At 38.5% G+C, this 21,295-nt stretch overlaps 1 protein-coding gene across 1 annotated transcript; it reads left to right on the forward strand.

Moving 5' to 3' along the window:
- Positions 1-1,951: 1,951 nt before the first annotated feature.
- XB5872372.L (pyrimidine-specific ribonucleoside hydrolase rihA L homeolog) lies at positions 1,952-19,668 on the forward strand. Its single transcript, XM_018267733.2, has 6 exons — positions 1,952-2,237; positions 7,262-7,452; positions 12,872-13,051; positions 17,160-17,271; positions 17,397-17,533; positions 19,123-19,668. Exons 2-6 carry the CDS (start codon positions 7,264-7,266, stop codon positions 19,471-19,473), a joined length of 969 nt encoding a protein of 322 aa, XP_018123222.1. The 5' UTR covers positions 1,952-2,237; positions 7,262-7,263; the 3' UTR covers positions 19,474-19,668.
- The last annotated feature ends 1,627 nt before the right edge of the window (positions 19,669-21,295 follow it).

Raw genomic sequence — 21,295 nt, forward strand, 5'->3', positions numbered from 1 at the left:
AACTTGACAACTTTTGAAAGATTATTAACAAGGGCACAACTATTAGGCTCATGAATCATGTAAGACCTACCCACTTTTTCCTTTATTTGTTAGATTTCGGTTCATTGGTGTAATTTTGTGATTAACTGAACATTTACTGTAAACTTTAGACTTTATTACTGGGGACCATTACATCTACTTGTGCACAAGAGCTTTGTTTTACTCTTTACTCGCAGGTGGAATTTAAAGGAAATTTAGCACCATTTCTCCACGATAACATTATTAGCATGAAATATGTAACAGGTTGTTGTAAAAATGGACTGCACAGACCACGGATAAACACACATTTCAATCACTCTCAGAATTAACACAAAAATACCCATTCTTACTGACCCATCAATTCTCCTTAAACCAACTAACACACTTTATCAAACAACAATTAACTTAACTCATGGATAAAGACAAAAACAACCCCTTAAGGTCCCCATAGACGCGACGATTCTTCTTGCCGAACGACCGATTTTAGGGAAGCCCGACCAATCCTTCGAAATTATCGTGCGGTTAGTGGTATTCGAACGATCGTACATCTTACGATTTTTCGGCCGACATCTGTCGGGAAATTGATCGGCCAGGTCAAAAAATCTTTGTCGGTCCCAGTGCAATCTCTCTATGTTTGCAGGGCCAAGCAGGCAGCTCCCCTTTGTTTTCCTGGTAAATTGGTCTTTTTAGTTGATGGTAGATTCGTACGATCGTACGATCGTTCTGAGAAGATCGTGGTCTCACGATCAGGATCTGATCTTTTAAAAATCTCAACATCTATGGCCAGCTTTAGACTCTTTATGATTACGGCACAACACAATCAGATCAACCGCTAAAATTCAAACAGATTAGAACAACAATAGAAATAGATAAACCTACTAGTAATTTTACAAAATGGACATCTATAATCCCACAATCTGAAAACAAAGAAATTCTTCAATACCACACCCATATCATGAAAAATTTATCAGCAAGCATATATCAGGAAATGGCGTTACAAATTCCACATCATGCGTACCTAACACCACTGAAAACATTCCATATAGGGACTGCCATTTCAGACAGCTTTTTGAAATGCGGAGAATATAGAGCAGACCTGTTACATTTTCTATGGCTATGCCCACAAATTCAGAAATTGTGGGAGGAAATCACTATTTGTTGGACAGGAAAACGATACATATCACTGCAGCATGGGCCATATTTAGTAAATCCTCTTCCAGCACAAATATTTCAAGACGGGAAAAAGCTTGAGTAGAATGACCATTTTACACATGTGGCTATCCCACTCCCCCCACCCATATCTCTTGTAAAACAAAAACTACACCATATCTTTCATTTAGATTGGGTGGAAACTCTGATGAACAAAGAAAAAAATATGGAGATATTTTTTGACACTTGGCTAACCTACATAAACACTCTACCTTCAACAACTAGACAACTAACCATACAAACTTTTCATCACACTACATGTATAATATGTAACAGAATTAATAAGAGGCACCGAACCTGTCAGGGAGGCAGAACAATCACTTATGGATGTGGAGAACCTACGACAGCCAGATACAGTGGAACATCCAGGAGTCATTACCTCAACAGATTGATAACAAGTCATTTAAGGTAACAAATAATGATATTAATAATGACATTTATTTTTAATATGTTATTTTTTTGCAATTTAAAGATAAAAACATTATGAAAAAAATGGACTGCATAGACATACATAAAAATATGAAATCTGTATAAAAATAGTTCTATATTAATTGAACATTTTTATTTACATGGAAAGCTCTGAGACCTGTTATTCATTAAGTGTGCAGGCAAAAGAATAGTTCTGCTCTAAAACTCAGCAATTGAAGTCAGGGAGTGGTTTGACTTTGCACTTCTTTAGAATGGCCCCTCCCCACTATCTCATCAGCCAAGAAAGAAATAAATAGCAGCCCCTGGACAGCATCCTCTGATAATGCCAGAGTGGCCTACAGAAGAGGAGCAAAAAGTGGACTGAGCTGATTAGAAACAGATATAGCCAGACAAGGTAACACCAATCAACAGGCAAGTAGAAGGAACTGTGACAAAAGTGTAGCAAAACGTGAGAAGAAAGGAAATTGTGAGAACAATAGTACAAGTTTGGAAGGTCTGCTGGGAAACATTCTGCTCTATAGACATCTAGTGAAGCACATTCTCCCTGACGGACTGCCTGAGTTCCAGCGTTTAATAATAAGGTATGTGTGAAACTGCATTGTACTATGAGATGTTAAACCATATCCTTATCTGAAGCTATAAATCAAAAGTGCATACACCGTGCAGTCAGGTTAGAAATACTACTGAAACTGCATTTCTTGACTTTGTTTAATAATTTAATAGCAGTCATGCCCACAAAAATACCTCTAATACTTTCAGAAACTTATTGCATAATTGTATTTTTTAAAATGTTAACTTTTTAGTTGTTAGTAAAAAGCTGTGTGCCTAAAGCAGTTGGCTAGTTAGGTTTTAATAATGCTTTCTGGCTCTCTGTAGCGTCTTCCCTTTAATAAATAATAAATAAGTAACTGTACATGACAAAGTACAAGGAATTCATAATGTGTCTTAAGGCAAAGGTACATAGACAAATACAGTTTAATTAAACAGAACAGAGAGTTCTCTGTTTAATACCACAGAGAAACTCATTGTTCGGCATTTACAGTTATGATCTTCATTGGGTTTTGCCATATATGAACACAATAGGGTTTATTTAAGTCCGCGAGTGCAGTACAACATTGAGTGCAGTCACCACCACTATGCAGAATTTTTTTTCCAGAATTCCTTCATTGATGCAGTAACAAGGGCATGATGCACTTAGTAACACAGTAAGTTAGGTTGAAAAAAAGACACATGTCCATCATGTTCAACCTTTCAACTATTTTAACCTGCGTAACTGCTAGTTGATCCAGAGGAAGGAAAAAAAAAAACCCATTTGAAGCCTCTCCCTGACAATTGGACCAGTCCCTGGATCAACTTGTTCTATGAGCTATCTTCCATAACACTGTATTCCCTCACTTGCTAAAAAGCCATCCAATGCCTTCTTAAAGGAGAAGGAAACCCCCTGGGCACAAAACCCCTCCCCCCTCACCTGTGTTGCCCCCCCTCCCTCCTCCCCCCTGGCCTACCTGTCCCCCTGGGCAAATGCCCCTAACTTGTTACTCACCCCTCTGCGCAGGTCCTGTCCACGAAGTGTCTTCTTCCTGCTTTGACCGGCGTCTTCTGGCGCATGCGCAGTAGGAACATTTACCGGTACGGCTCTACTGCGCATGCGCCGAATGTCACGAAGTTTTCCGATTTCACTTCGTGACTTTCGGCGCATGCGACATCTGTCAGAAAATTGATCGGCCAGGTTAAAAAAAAACTTTGTAGGTCCCAGTGCAATCTATCTATGTTTGCAGGGACCCTTTGTTTTCCTGCCAAATTGGTCTTTTTAGTTGATGGACAATTCGTACGATCGTTCTGAGATAATCGTGGTCTCACAATGACGATCGGATCTTTTAAAAATCGCAACATCGATGGCCAGCTTAAATAAGATTCATGTAAGTGATTGCCTACTATATACCCTAATTCAAATTTAACAACCAAACATCAAAGTCCTAAATTACATTTAATAAAGAAGCAAGAAACAAGACAAACAGAAATAAAATAACATTGATTTAAACTGACCACACACATAATGTGAACTGAAGAATGTAAGAGATAATTAGTCACAGATTTCTGCCCCCACACAACTTGACCTGTGATAGACTGATGTATTGGTGTCAGGAGAAAGCAAACAGTCTGAAGTGATAAAAATGGCAGGAGGTAATCACTTGTAATTAGATAAGGAAACAAAAAAGATTTGATGGGTTAGTGCCACACACAAACACACACACAGACCAATGTAATCAGAACAGATAATATTCATATGTCCTGGAGAATCAGAATTATCAAAGACAATCACAGCAATTTTCCAGCACACTTATACATTTAGGCTGGTGGCACACGGTAAGATTCGGGGGAGAATAGTCGCCCAGCAACAAATCGGGAGACTAAAATCCCCACAATGCCTTCCCACCAGCAAGAATGTGAATTGCCGGTGGGATGGCATATGTAGCATTTTGGTTTTCCGAAGTCATCCGAAGTTTTCTCGTGAGGCAACTTCAGGCGACTATGGAAAATGGAGTGCTACTTATGCCATCTCGCTGGTGATTCACATTCTTGCCAACGGTAAGGCGTTGTGGGGAGACTAGTCGCCCAAAGAAGAGGAGATTTGTCGCTGGGTGACTAATCTCCTCTGAATCTTACCGTGTGCCACCAGCCTTAGAGGTATACCTTAAAAGGAGCAGTTCAGTGTGAAAATAAAAACTAGTAATAGATAGTCTGTGCAAAATAAGAAATATTTCTTATATAGTAAGTTAGCCAAAAATGTAATTTATAAAAGCTGGAGTGAGTGGATGTCTCAAAAACAGAACACTACTTCCTGCTTTGCAGCTCTATAAAAAATAAAGAGAGAAGGCGTACACCCTTTTAAAGTGAATTACAGGGTGCTAATCCATAGGTGACTCCCCATAAGGGTCTCCATGTAATCTATAACTGCTGCAAGGAATGGATAGCACACCCAATTTGAGAAAACCAAAATTAATTTATTATAAAAGAGAAAAAAATCTAACAGAAAAAAATAATTTACAAAACAAAAGCATAGTGAGCCCAACGCGTTTCGACCTTAAGGGTCTTCATCAGGGGCACAAAAAATTAACAAAAATCAAAAAGGCAGAACGAGCCTTACTGTCTGTATCATTTTATAGTCCATGCTGAGTCCATTCGATAGGGATCCGGCGTCTGACGTCACTTCCGCCCCTCTACTCGTGGGGGGTGAAGCAGCGTCACCTAGTATCCTGGTGGAACGCAAATGCGTTCCAATATAGCGTGCGTCTTGCGTCTAACATTTAGAGATGCGGATCACTCCTCTGACGTCACTTCCGGTTAACTCAACTTCCAGAAATAACCCAGCGTCTCCTAAAGATCCAGTTGGAACGTACATGCGTTCCACCATAGCCCCAAAGCTTCACACATTCAGGAAGGGTTATATAAAATATAATGAATACTGTCAAATGTGATTTTGTTCTCTTTTATAATAAATTAATTTTAGTTTTCTCAAATTGGGTGTGCTATCCATTCCTTGCAGCAGTTGCAGCTCTATAATGCTGAGTGACTTGAAGAAGGGCCACATACAGTAATTGTTCAGTTAGTTTGCTTTTGTGATCCATATGCCCCCCCTCAAGTCTCTGATTGGTTACTGACTGATAACCAATCAGTGGAAACCAAGAGAACTGCACAGTAGTGTTAGACATCTCCTCACTCCAGCTTTTATAGATGACATTTTTTATTTTACACAGCCTATCTATTTACCTAGTTTTTATTTTTACACCGAACAATTCCCTTAAGGGGTGTACATAGAGTAGTATGTTCACCTCCACATACCTCCACTTTAGATTCATAAGAATTGCAGCACTTCCATTCCATAGTAAAACCACATTACTAGGGATGCACCAAATCTAGGATTCGGTTCAGTCAGTATTCAGGCCAGCATTTGGTCAAATCTTGAAAAGCCGAATTTTTTAGTTAAAGTTCGGCTTTTCACTCTAATGCTCATGCGCAGCCGCGAGAAGACAGAAGAAGCCGGAAGAGAAGTGTTCCGTGGTGCTCGCTGGAATAACCCCGAGCCGGTTCAGTTTTCTGCTGATAGGAGCACCGGCCTGGGGTTTCAGGTAAGTAAATACATTTACTTCGGGGTGCCTTACATTTGGCACCCCCAAGTGGTTAACGACTTTCCTTCTCCTTTAAATGCTGTTACTCTCAGCAAAATTACGGGAATTAACATGTTTGGTTCAGCTGGAAACTAAATTGCATGTAAAATTTGCAAACATAGTCACCTGCTGTTCCATGTAAATATGGTTAACAACCTTCAACCCCACATCTTACTTCCTCCCTTAATATTCTCTTCAGAGCCAGCCGTACATAGACCGTCATATAAGCATCTCGTTTATCCTGTGTATGGGGGTGCAAACCATGAACTCTTCTTCAAATATTTGATCGTGGTCCAGACTAAATATTGGCCAGGAACACTGCAGGCCATCCAAACTAGCCTCCTCTAGTGGGTCTGAACACAGCACCAAGGTGATCAGATAGTTGGCCTGGGGTCAAATAATCCGATCTGACCAGTCTGGCCCATCTCTGAAGTTGGTATATTAAAAAAATTTTTTTTTTTTATATACCAGCAGTGTGTCAAAACTTTGATTTTTAAAGGCTATATATGATGATAATTGGAAGAAAAGTTCTCATTGTCTTTGAAGGTTTTCATTCAGAAGGTTCATTTCAGAAGAGGAAATCAGTGTGCAAAGTTCAAAAAAAGTCATAATTTGGCATTTGTTTGCACTCTTCGTTGCTCCTAGAATTGCCTCAGGTCTCTGATCTCTGTTTTGGAGCACAGAGACCTGTGGCAATTCCAATGGATACATCACTGCCTGAATTGAGCAGTGCTGTATTCATGATGTGAGTCAGAGGCAACTGGTCTTTGTGCGTCATTCAGATGCAAGCGACAACCAAGCCTGCCCTTTATAACAATAGGGCTTGTCTGCTCCCCATCAACCTCTGGTGTGAGCTGCAGAGAATAAAAGAACATGGGAGAAGTGCTCCCTAAATAAACACTATAGGGTATGCTCTTGTGACCCTTAGTGCTCTTGTACTTCGGCCTATGGTCTTTTTAACTGACCCTCAGTATCTTTCAGGATTACTCAGCAAGTCCAGTTGCTTTAAAGGAACAGTAACAAAAAAAATGAAATACAAATATAATGTAGTGTTGTCCTTGCACTGGTAAAACTGCTGTGTCTGTATCAGGAACAATACAATTGTTTATATAAATAAGCTTCAGTATAGCAATGGGGGCAGCCATTCAAACGAGAAAAGACTCAGGTTATACAGCAGATAGCAGATAAGCTCTGTAGAACATAATGTTATCTGTTATCCACTATTTAACCTGTGCCATATAGACTTTTTTTAATTTCCGCCATTGCTACACAGCAGCTTGTTTTCACAACAGTTAATTTGGTTACTTGCTAAACCAGAAGTGGCAGCAGTCTGACACTTTTATTATGCCCTTATATATAACTAAATACAGCAAATGTAATAAACATCATATCATTTCTGTATACATTCACAACATTTCTTTGCCTTTTCATTTTAGTCATGTCATGCGAGAAGAAGCTGCTCCTTATCGATGTGGACTGTGGTACAGATGATGCTCAGGCTATCATGATGGCAATTGCTGCTCCCCATGTAGAAATTTTAGGGATCACTTGTGTGGGAGGCAACACTCCATTGGACAATGTCTGCAAAAATGTCCTTCGTGTCCTTCGCGTGTGCAACCATTCTGATGTAAGTATTTATTTAAAGAAATAACATGCTGATAGAAAACACATGCTTTCATTATTCTTCATGAATAAAATTCCTCTAGTACAAATTTTGATACCAGCATACTTAGATAAAAAATTGCTCACACACATGATATCAAGTCATTCCAATGATTGTTTAAAAATAACACATTTAAACACCAAAAAATTTAATTGTATCAAAGTAATTAAAATATAATGTATTGTTGCCTTGCACTAGTAAAAGTTCTGTGTTTGCTTTAGAAAAGACTACTGTAGGTTATGTAACAAGCTGCTGTGTAGCCAAGGGGGCTGTCATTCAAGCTGGAAAAAAGGAGAAAAGGCACCGGTTACATAGCAGATAACAAATAAGCCTAGTGAAACACCATTCTATGCTACAGATCTTATCTGTTATCTGCTATGTAACCCATGGCTTCACAGCAGCTAGTTTATATAAACTATACTAGTTTTTCTTAAAGGGATTATGTCATGACTTTTATTGCTAGAAGTGTCAAATTTCCCAGGAATGCAACTGAATAGCAAGCAAGACCAATGTGAATTTTTAATGGGCATGATGTCTGAGGAAAGTGTTTGGACAAGTACCTTGATACTGAAAGGGTTTCAATATGTGCCTTTATTGTACTTGTTTTTGAAATCAGTTGCAGTATGTATTACTATGCTTTACTGCATATACCACTGAAATATTGTTTCAGACATTATACATTATTCACATTAGTAGCTGTTACACAAGTTTCAATTTTATCAGGAGTCAAATAACTTTTCTGACACAAGCAAAGGATAACCATTATATTCTTTAATTGGCTTAGTCATTTTGATTATTCTTTTTTCTCCAAGTCACATATTGTTCATTGTGTTCATTGTGTTGTACACTCTATATTTGTATATGAATAGGCACTAGGGGGCACTATATATATACTTTTTTTTGTATAGTTATATAAGGTAAACCATCATATTTTCAAAAAGGACAGGAGCAACAAAAGACTGCAAAAGTTGTGTAATGCCAAAAAGAGCATCCCAGAGAGGCTGGATGCAACAATCTAAGAATATCTTTTCTAAACATAAAAAGATTGTTAGATTTAATTATCTACAGTACATAATATGATTAACTTTTAGTATGTTATAGAATGTCCTTTTCCTAGCAACTTTGTAATTAGTCTTCATTATATATATATATATATATATATACACTTGCGGAGTACTATAAGAGGGCTTGGATCCCATGCGGACTCAGAGAAAGTTTGCATCCTACGTTATTTGCATCTAATACTGATTACTGCACCCAGTCCAAACAGATTATTGATAAGTGTTCATCATGCTCCTTACACTAGATTTTATCAATAAGGAATTGGATCAAGTGCAACAAGATATTACTAAAATTGATGCAGAACTACAACAGTGTAGCTCTGCAGAGGAACTGACACAGGTATATGACCAATTAAATGCTAAATTAGAGCAATATCGCAAGAAGGGTGAGCGACAAAAGCGCTCCAAATTTGATTGAGAGATGATGAGATTGTTATGATTACCAGAAGGGGCATGTTTATGCTTGGATGGGTACTGTGAGAGAGAAGCCATCTCAATTTCTTTTGATAGCAAAAGACATATGTCCGCATCAAGAGGGGAAACAAGGCTTAACACCAAACAAGATAAAAATCAGGGATCTGATTTTTTAGAGAAATCCCCAAAGAAAGGGCAAGGAGACCTTGGCGGCGGGGAGGCGTCAGGCATAGGAGACGCACTCAGGCGGCCACAATGAGTCTACAACAAGAGGACAATAAGCAAATAATTTATAACATCTCCTCTAAACATCTATCACCCACAGAGGAATCTGTGTTGAAATTGGGTTTGAATTTTTGTCCGGATCACTTGATCCACTCCAATTGGATATAGACTTATATAGATTCTTTTGAACTTTGCGACTTAAAGTACACTTCAATTCAAAACCACAAGAACCTTTGACTGTCAGGGAGGATACTAACCACTTGGACATTTCTTCTTTTGGTTTACATAGCAAAAGTGTGTATGTTTCCCCTACTACATACGCTGCTGTGGAAACATATATAAGTAATATTACATCAGATATTAAAGATATGTGTCAGTTGGGGGTCAGTTCCTCAAATGTGACACACAACCTAACTAAACAACAAAAAGATGCCCGTAAGGCACTATCGTCAAGTACTGATATCACTATAAAGCCCTCCGATAAGGGGGGTGCAATAGTTGTCATGGATACCTCTTACTATATCTCTGAGATAGAGAGCCAACTTGTAGATGGGGAGGTTTATAAACCTTTATTACATGACCCACTTTTGAGTATTATATGTAAGATCAAAATTGTGGTGGATGATATGGTTGATGAAGGTGTGATTTCAGAGAAATTAAGACAATTTTTGATAGTTAAAAATCCTGTAACACCAACACTGTATTGCTTGCCGAAAATACATAAAAATCCGGTTAGGTCTCCGGGCCGACCGATAGTGGCAGGTATTGGCTCAGTCTTTTGCCCATTGGCTGTAATGCTGGACAAAATACTGAGCCCACTGATACAATTGGTACCCTCATATATTAGAGATACGGGCCACTTTCTACAAAAGCTAAGCAGACTGGGTGAAGTGGGTGATGAAAATGTAATACTGGCCACACTGGATGTGGCCAGTTTACATACATCTATCCCACACAGGATGGATTGCTAGCATGTGAGTGGATACTTAGAGAAAGGGCCCAATATTCTGAACAGCAAATTAGATTTTTTCTACAATTGTTGGAGATCTTTTGAACTGTCACACAGCAAAAGGGCAGCACTCCGTACTTTAGTAAAATTGCCTTTATTTCCACATGCAGGGCAACATATGCAGCAACGTTTCGAGCCTCGCACGGCTCTTTGTCAAGCTTGACAAAGAGCCGTGCGAGGCTCGAAACGTTGCTGCATATGTTGCCCTGCATGTGGAAATAAAGGCAATTTTACTAAAGTACGGAGTGCTGCCCTTTTGCTGTGTGACTAGTGGTTCCAGTGTGGAGGGACACTGTGGGACGTGCACCTGGAACAATAGGAGATTGGAAACAAGTGAGTGCCCCTCTAACTCTACCTCCATGATCTTTTGAACTGTAACTATTTCACTTTTAGGGATGACTTCTATCTTCAGCTGCGTGGAACCGCAATGGGATCCAATGTCGCCCCGGCATATGCCAACGCCTTTATGGCTAAGCTTCAGGAACTGCATATATATCTAGATGTAGACTTTGCCAGGCACTGTTTGGTCTGGTGGAGATATATCGACGATGTCTTTGTAGTTTGGCGGGGTGACGTTGACTCCCTACAGTGGTTCCACGACAGAATTAATGGGGTACATCCCTCCATTTCGTTTTCACTAATATTTGATCTTCACAAAATGAATTTTCTCGATGTTCTGATATACAGGGACCAGGGTGGCCACCTACATACTTCTCTATTTACCAAACCTACAGACAGGAATCAGATTCTACACTATACGAGCTATCATCCACCACATATAAAAAAATCGATCCCAATCAGCCAGTTGTCCAGGGTACAGAGGCTAGTTAGTGACACCGAAGAAAGAGATATTCAGAGACAAACTATGTGCCAGAAATTCAGGGATAGGGGTTATCCAGAAAAGACAATACAACAGGTCCAATTTAGGGTGGAATATCCTCAAACTAAGAAAAAACAGTCAAATAGGATACCATTTGTCACCCAATTTCATACAGACAGTGAAACTGTAAGTAAAGTATTACGCAGACATTGGTATTTATTACAAAATACATATCCTACGATACAAGAGTTCAAGACAATGCCACTTATATCTTACCGTAAAGGAAAAACCATAGGAGCACAGGTGACCTCAACTCAGATGAAAACTAAAATCAAAACAGTTGATAGAACATTTTTGGGATGTAGATCCAAGGGGATGTTTTGAAAAATAAGGAGTTTATACATCCCCGTATGCATTTCAAAATTTGTGATATATGTGTTGATATGTCAGTGTGGTCTCATCTATATAGGCGAGACCACACAGATGGTCAAATCATGTATCTCTCAACATCGTTCCAGCATTAATCTAGGTAATATGACCTTGCCTGTATCCAAACATTTCCTGGAAAAAGGACATACCGCAGACCAACTGAAATTTATGGTGTTGGAAACAGTACCTATTTGAAAAGAGGGGGTGATAGAGATAGTGAACACGTATCAATAATCTGTTTGAACTGGGTGCAGTAATCAGTATTAGATGCAAATAACGTAGGATGCAAACTTACTCTGAGTCCGCATGGGATCCAAGCCCTCTTATGGTACTCCGCAAGTGTTAGTCCATGTAATTCTAAGTCCATAGCTCTTTTGTGTAGAGTCTCATATATCGCAAATTTTGAAATGCATGTGAAATATCCCCGTAATTGTACTGTATAACCCGTAAAAGGACATACCGCAGACCAACTGAAATTTATGGTGTTGGAAACAGTGCCTCCTTTGAAACGAGGGGGTGATAGAGAATTATAATTAAAACAGAGAGAGAGGTGTGGTGGATTAAAAAACTTGGATCATTATATCCCTCAGGTCTCAATAAGGACTATGATCTATTTCTATTCCTCTAAATCCACTGAATGCATATATAGGGTTAAAACTAAGTGGTGATGGATGTGGACTAATCATTATGCAAATTATGAAGTCATTTCCTGTTTGTTGCTTTTAAAGATCACTTGTATAATGTTCATTTTTATTATGGCTTGATAAAGGGCATATAGCCTGCCCGAAACATTGCTGTACTGATGCTTGATTTGTAATATACACTTTTGCAAAGAATCGTGTGCTGCTTCATTCCTTTATCTGAATATATCTAGTGGGGATGTGACGGGGTCCCCCACAGGAGCGTGCACCGAGATCGACACTGATTACACTGCTGAGAGTGCTGGGGCGCATTTCGATACTATATATATATATATATATATATATATATATATTTATTTATATTATTATTTTTTTTTTTTTTTAAATCATTTGTTTTCCTCTTTCCTCTGCCTATTTCCAGCTTTCAAAAACTGTTGTTCTGTGAGGCTTCAATTTTATTGTTATTCTTACTTTTTATTACTTAACTTTCTATTCTGTCCCTCAACTGTTCATTTTGCAGTCTCTGATGCAAATTGTCTCAGAATATCATTTTCTACATCATGAAAAAACTCAATTGAAAGGTAAACTGCCCCTTTAAAAAAGTCAGAGAATCCAGAGAAATCTGTGTAGGCAAGGGGCAAGGCCAAAGACAATATTGGATGGCCATTTAAGAAGTCAAATCAAGGGGTATTTATCTTTAGTTGCAATTACTGTATATTTTGGAAGATGAACTATGCAACACAACATCAGTGTCCTTCTATTAACATATTATTTTGCTTTTCAGATCCCTGTTTTCAGAGGCGCTTCCAAACCAGTCCTTGGAGAAGCAATCCATGCTTCCTATTTTCATGGTGTAGATGGTCTAGGGGATGTCCCTGATCCAGATGCTCCAGATCTGGAACAGATTCAGAAAGAACATGCTGTTGATGCTCTAAACAGAATTGTATCAGAGCACCCTGGCCAGGTAATCCCCAAATAATATATGCCACTCTGTTGTGTAACAAAATAAAAAGGGTCATTTATATTGCACAACTCAATGTGCAAAGTTAAACAAAATGACACAAGTGGCCCTTTTTGCACATTGCATCTTGCTCTGTTTAAGTGGCTAGTCCACGGAATAGAGCACTGCCTGGATGCAGGTGAGAAATAAATGTGGAGCAGATTTGTTTAATAGTTCATCAAATGCATAATGCCAATATAACAGGTAATATTATGGTCAAAGTGGCAGCCTAATGGAAACCCTCACCTAGTACTAAAAACTAGACACAAGGTACAGAGACAAGTAAATAATTATTAAACTAGCCAAGTTAGGGTTACAAATATACACAGCAGAGACACAATTACAGAACATTATCGCACAGATGTTCAGGCTACTGTTTGTGTGCCATCCACTGCGAAGTAGGAACTCAAATTGCGTGCACTCTCCCACTTCTATCCCACGGGTCACACGTCTCGCCACTTCCTCAGAAACATAGGGAAAACCACCCCAACACCCTTAATAAAACCACCTTGGCCCCACCTAGTAAAAACATTTAACCCTTTAAACATTTAACTGACATCAGAGACCGATTACTTACATATATATCTGTAACACCTGTGTCTCAGTTACTCCACTGAGAAGTCAGGTAAAGGCTGGTCTGGGAAAAAATATGTATAACAAGTGCCCCTGTCTTAAGCTAGACAAATACAAATATAACCAATATATCAAAAAGTTATTATCTTGATGCTATGTACATAATAGCAACTCAACTATAACAGTAAACTAACCAAAATTAGATCATCAATCTTGAAACATTATATAAATAACAAGGACACAAAAAATTCTCCGATTGTTGAATAACTTACGATGTAGGGGTTACATTAACAAGTATAAGTTCAATATAACAGTTATAATATCTGAAGTGAATCTGACTAACCATGTACTCAATCGTAAAATGGACAAGTAAATTACATCATTAAAATACACAACCTATATCATACACGATGGTACACAAATAAATACATAGAAATGCATCAGTTGCAAAAGCAAGATAACTCCCACTCTCTGTTGAGGCCCCCATAATTCTCAGTGGTCTATAAATAGTATATCCAATACGCCTCAAGCCTCAGTAGTTTCTGTTCCAAATCCCCCTTCCTCACATCTCTAGGGGGTTTATCTATAATTTGAAAAGACATACATTCCACGCCCTGATGTTTTTCAAGTAGGTGTTTTGCTATGGCAGATTTGGTATCTGCACGATCAATAGCTGACATATGTTCTAGGATGCGGGTGCTCGTCATTCTGATGGTTTTACCCACATATTGGGCCCCGCATTTGCATGTCGCCAAATAGATCACTCCTTTCGACATACAATTAAAATATTGCTTGATATTATATATGGTCCCTACCACTGAGCTCTGGAACATGACTTGCACCTTGTGCGCCCACATTTATATACAACCTTAAATTTCAACCAAGGCTTAATGTCACTCTGTCCCTTGCTAGTGAATAAACTTCTAGAAATATGGGATGCCAAATTCTTTCCTCTCATATACACAAAGGAGGGTGTTTTACCAAGGATCTTAGCAAGTACAGGGTCCTGTAGAAGTATGCCCCAATATTTATTGATATTCCTCCTGATGGAATTTGTATCACGGCTATAGGTAGTACAAAAGCGAACCCCAGACTGCCCTTTTCTGTACAGATCGCCCATCTGATCTACCATTGGGCTTGGACATCGGGAGCAAAAGTTTCTCTCTGTCTGCTTGTTCCGCCATCTCATAGGCAGCTTTTATAACATCTACACTATAGCCTCTTTCCGCAAAGTGGTCCCACAGCAACATGGCTTGTTCATGGAAACTATCCCAGGAAGAACAGACACGGCGTAACCTCAAAAATTGCCCCACTGGGATGCCCCTCAAGCATGCCTCTGGATGGCTACTGCGTGCGTGGAGCAGAGTGTTACGTGTAATCGCCTTGCGGAATAGGTTTGTGGTAATCCTGTCATCTTGACTTTTAAAGACTACATCCAGAAATGGGATCTCAGTCTCATTAGTCTCATAGGTAAACTGTATTCCCCTGACTGTATGATTACAGTATGAAATGAAGGCCGCAAAAGAGGCATCATCCCCTTCCCACACCCCTATACAGTCATCGATATACCTGTAAAAGCGTATAATCTGATGTCTGTGGGGATTTTGATCTCCAAAAATGAAGCCCATTACGAAGTTCTCATAGGAGGGTGCGAAGGATGCCCCCATTGCGGCCCCGTGCTGCTGCAAATAAAACTGCCCATTGAACAAAAAATAATTAGAATGGAGCAAGAAATCTATCCCCTCCATAATAAATTCATTTTGTGCCTGTGGAAAAGTTTGTGTCATTGTCAACCAAAATCGTATAGCTTCCAAACTGATATCATGATCTATAGATGAGTTAAGTGAAACTACGTCCATAGAGAACCATCTAAATCTTGGTTTCCATATTACATTAGCCATTTTGTTTAGGCACATAGTTGTATCTCTCAAATATATAGAGTTAATAATGAATGGAGGGCACACCAAAACTTTCAAAAAATAGCGAGAGGTGCAGGAACAAATGTTACCCCTACTGCAGGAAACCTATATCAATAATTAATCTGCATGTTTGCACACTCAGAACAAAAACCAAAACAATTTAGAGAGAGCGTGGTTTGAAAAAATAATTTTTACTTTTATGCAGAGAAAAACATTTTACATGAACAACGCCATACAACACATGGCATAATTTATACAATATTAAAAAGTAGCATAGAATATCAACCAGGATTATTTTTTCACACCACCCTCTCTCTAAATTGTTTTGGTTTTTGTTCTGAGTGTGCAAACATGCAGAATAATTATTGTATCTCTCAAATATGTTGGTAATTTGAAAACCAGAGGTAATAACAATCTGTCCACATATTTCGATAGGTTCTCTGTCAGGGAACCTATGCTTGCCACTATTGGGCGCCCCTTTACAACTTCTAAGGATTTATGCACCGTAGGCAATACATGAAATATGGGAATGACAGGATCCTTGCAATAAATATAGTCAAACTCTGTCTAGCCAATTACTCCCATACTTCGTGCAAATGTCAAAAGTGATAATAACTTATGTTGGAAAATCTTTGTTGGATCTGAATCTAAGAACCTATATGTATCAGTATCTTTTAATTGTCTAATAGCATATGAAGTGTCATCAATTAGGCAGCTCTCTCTATGGGAAAGATTTACTAAAGGGGGAAGTGGCTGTCGCTAGCGTTGCCAGAAATCCAATCCGCAGGGAGATCAGCAATTTACTAACAGGTGAAGAGGAAAATTCGCTAGCGAAAGAGACTATTGCTAGTGCAGTGTCGTGCCTTATTCCCAGACGAATTCTTGCTCAGGTGAATGATCATTACATAAAGTGCGGATTTTAATTTGTAATAAGTGGCTACTACAAGCAATATCCCCAGCATCTCTAATAAAGACATCCATACGACCTATATGTACCCACCCTATTCAAATTGACCTAAGCGTAAGAGTACTAACAAAGTTTCGCTAGGCAGTAATTAATGCTAGCGAAAGTTCGCTATGAAATTTTCGTGCTACGAATTAACGCTAGTGAAACCTAGCCAGCATTTGGCTACAGAGACGCAACTTTTCATTTTAGTGAATTAGCGTAGTGGTAACAAATTTACTCCTGGCAAATTGGCGCGAAGTGTGACAGATCCTTTGTTGTTGAAAATTCGTGTTTTAATGAATTTCCTTCCATGTATGCTCTGAGCATAGGCTTTCCTCCTAAAGTGCCCCCCAACCCCATTCTACATGTAAGGCACACTCTCTTTAATCCCACATGTAAGGTCCCTCCTTTTACTAATAAAGGATGCTGCTCAAAGGATGCAACTCTCTTTAATCTCCTGAATATCACTGGTGCATGCCCCATGCTTGCTTCTGTACATAAAGCACAGGGTTCATATAACGAAAGCCTTCTCAAAGTATCTGAGCCCATAGCACTAACTTTCAGTGCTGCAATAAATTCTAGAACTGATATTGCTGTGGAGTGTAATAATAATACTATCCTTGCTTATTTGCAGATCTCCTTGGTGGCTACAGGTCCACTGACCAACTTGGCTTTGGCTTTAAGGATGGATCCAACCTTCCCTCAGAAACTTAAAAGCTTATATATAATGGGAGGGAATATGGAGTGTAAGTTTCTAGTTGGTTCTGGGTTGCAAAAACTGTTTGAAAGACTACCACAATGTAACTTGTGCAAGTGGTTAGTTACACTACTAAATATTAAGTAAATATTAAGTGAATATTTTTCTCTTTAGCCAGAGGAAATACTACAGCTTGTGGAGAGTTCAACTTCTTAGCGGATCCTGAAGGTGCCTACATTGTTCTAAATGAGTTCACATGTTTAATGTACATTGCTACCTGGGAACATACATGTCGTCACAAACTATCATGGGTATGTAAAGAGATTATTGTAGTAAGAAAATGCTAAATTAACTTCAGCAGTTAGCTTTTACTAAGAAGGGTGGCAGCTAACATGTAAACAAGCAATGGATCACATGATGTCACTCTAAACAAAATTTGGTAGTAACTAAAAGGTGTAGTTCAGCTTTCATTATGTTATAGAATGCCTTATTCTTTATTCTGTGACTTTACTACTACTGTACTGTAGTATTGTACTACTGATTTATTTCCCTTTATCACTTTTTTTTCCTGGTTTCAAATGGGAGTATCTCTCTCTCTCCTATTCATATTCCAGTCTCATTTAAATTATTGCCTGGTTACTATGGTAAATTGGACCAAAGCAACCATATAGTTGCAGAAATTCCAAACTGGAAAGCTGTTGAACAAAAAGGTAAATAATTAAGAAAAAACAACATATAAAATGAAAACCAATTGCATACTGTCTCAGAATATATCTGTCTACATCATTGTAAAAGTCAATTTAAAGGTGAACTACCCCTTGAAATGGTATAAACTAGCAATATAAATGATTACATGATAAAAAAAATATTTCTGCCAGATGGGACAGCACACCCAGTATTGTTAGAACTACAACATAGCAGTATTCAAGAGATTGATATTTGTAGCCCCAATTACTATTACCAGACATTGCTGGTGGCCTGAAAACCAATATTTAGTACAGTCCCAATATTTATTAAGTATGGCACAACTGGCCCTGTATGACATCCTATATGGAGCCCCCCAGTTTCTAGTGTCTTCCCTGTCCACAGCTGTTTCTGATCCCTGTTCTAAGCCTCTTCCCATTCAAATAGATAGTAAGCAGCTGCAGGCAGGAAAAAATATTTTCATTTCAACAGTTCTCACAGATGGACCTATGGCAGTGTGCCATAGGTCTTAGAATGATGAGTGCAGATGTCTGGGCTATCTTAGGTCACAATGATTAAAGCATTACACTATTGGAAAAAAGCTGTTGCATAGAGTCAGGCACAAGTTATGGGAGCCATTGTCAATGCAAAAGAGACAGGTATGGACTAGTTAGGACAGGTAGTTACATAAATTAGGGCTGTCAAGCCTGCAGCCATCGTTCAGCCCTCTATACTTTTCTGGCAGAGTGCCAGCATGAGGGCCACAGGATAGAAGACCTGTCATGTTAGCAATAAACTCAGGTTACATGAGGATATTTGAGAATGTACATTTCTTCTGACTAAGATTTAATTTAAAGTTTTTCCCATTAATATGTAAACATTTTCACCAACGTTAACTGGTGCAAATATACAAATATAAGGTCCTCCTAGGGTAGTAAACAGCTCCTTATTGAAATACATTTGTAAAGGAATCACTGTGCTTTTAACAGATGTTTGAAAGTCAGGGGTTCCAGAGCAATGCTTGCCATAGAAAGACATTCCCATTTTTATGAATGAGTTCTTCCAAGGTGGTAATTAAAACATGTCATAGGCCTAAATACAATTTACCATTCCTTTATGAAAATAAATGAAACTGTTGTAGCTTGATGCTTGTTTGGGAACATTTCCTTTGATAGATGTAACATGACAATGCTCTCTTCTCTCACTTGCCATTCAGGAATGGTATGACCAATGGGTTAATAGGAACACAAAGAAATCAGACTTTATAAAGAAGATCTATGCCCACAGTTTGCAGTACTCAAGAAATAATGAAAAGGAGATTAAGGCTTTGGTGGCTGGACCTGGATTTGTTTCCTGCGACTCCTATGCTATGGCGGCTGCCATTGATGAGACCACAGTTACAGACTTTGTTGAATGTGCAGTGACAGTTGAGCTTTCTGGAAAATTTGCTCGTGGAATGATGGTGCTAGATTTGATTGATGACCTTAAGAAAAAAAGTAAAGCTCGTGTCATGACAGGATGTGATATGGAAAAGTTTATCGTCCTTATGGAGTCTTCTGTCCAATAAAACAACATTTTTTGTAATATATGAGTTTTAAAAAGTGCATAATGCAATTGAATATAAATGTAATGTTAACCTGGTAAGAATTCATCTATTTTTATACTTACTTTTCTGTTTTTACAATTGAAATGCAATTCAGTTTAATACTTCCATTCCACAACAGAAGACTTCTCTGGAAAATAAATGAGTTTTGAAACAAAAGCTGGATTGCAATTTGTTTGTATCTGCCAAAGAAATAATTTTCCTTTTGTCATGCGCCAATAAAAATGAGGCTTGTGAAGAAAGGGATGAAGAAGTCATATTTAATGATTAAATGACTCCATATTAGATCCAGAATAAGAAACGTAATTTAATCACACGATCAAGATTAGCCTGAGCTAAAAAAGCTTTTATTTTAAAATTTGTACTTACCCAATATTGTTGCATTACAGTTTAACCAGTTTCTTTCTTTTCTTCTTTACCCTTCAGTAGAAGGGTAAAAAGCAATAATTTTGTTTATAATGGTCTGGGAAGCTCATGGAACACTGGCTTCTATGAAGGGCTCTTTATATTATCTATTTAAATGCCGGAGGACCCAGCCTGTTGTGAATATAATTCTTAAGCAACCATATACTAGTTCCACCCCACCATCACAACCATTCCTCCTCCTGTGACACACACACAGTTGTACAAGGAGCCAGAGTCAAACATAGAATACAGGGAGATAGCTGAGGCAGGATTGCACAACACGAGATGGCTGCCCACACCATTATTAAAATTTGAAAAAAAAAATGTTTTTTGAATAGTAAATCGTAATACAGTATGTTGTATTAAAACTACAACATCAAAATCATGACAGTATACCTTTAATACTTAAACAAGCTAGAACAAAATGATCTGTCCTTAATGGAAATGTGATTAGGGTGTTACTGTACAGCTCCAAGCAAGAGATCGCTTGACTGATTGCCAGAGATTGATAAAAATGTGGTGGCAGTATACTTATATAGACTGCATTATAAATACAATAATAGGACCTTTATAAAGCTGATTTTCTGAAGTACTGCAAAAGTTTTTGGGAGGCATGAGAGTTCAGAGGCTAGGCTGCTAGTTCAGTTTATGTTATATTGTTACTATTTAATTGCAGTGCTGTACACATAATGGGTATAACACACTGACTGATCTGAAGTTTTTACTTTCTAAACAGGCTGTGCATGTACCAATAATTTCATAAGAGTTTAATTACGAACAGCGCGTTTATTGTGGCCCACTGGCCCCAGTGTACTATGCACTATGTTGTTTGGGGATTGGGCAGATTTTAAAGTTTCATCTGCCGATGCACTATGCCAGGCAGTTCCTGCTGTTCTGATCATTGTGTACTTTTGGTTAACAACTGGGACAATAGGATGGCGGTAATGCCATGCGTGGCCCCCTCGTACACTCTCTGTCCCACAGCCTTTGTGGTCTTCTTCATTGGAGACTTCGCCCTGTGCTCAATGCACCTGTGGCCAGCAAGCAGCATGCTCTCCTAGGGCTTGGCCTTTGTGGCCTGCCCACAAATCCAGGCCTGACAGGGATCAGACAAGATTTATTAAGTATAGAAAGGGCTAATGTGGCACAGTTGGATGGATACTGTCATTTACAGTAATTGTATTCAGATCCTTCACCAATTCTCTATTTTTTACTGAATTATCTTAAAACAATTTAAAACATATTTGCTTTTATTCCCTACATTTTTATATTTTGTAGAGCCTCCTTTAGCAGAAATAACCACTTAAAATCATTTGGGGAAATAATGCATAAGCCTTGCACACTGTTTTTAGACATATTTGCCCAAGGTTGTTCATGTCAG

The sequence above is a fragment of the Xenopus laevis genome, chromosome 6L, assembly GCF_017654675.1.
Source record: "Xenopus laevis strain J_2021 chromosome 6L, Xenopus_laevis_v10.1, whole genome shotgun sequence".
NCBI classification, from domain to species: Eukaryota; Metazoa; Chordata; class Amphibia; order Anura; family Pipidae; genus Xenopus; species Xenopus laevis.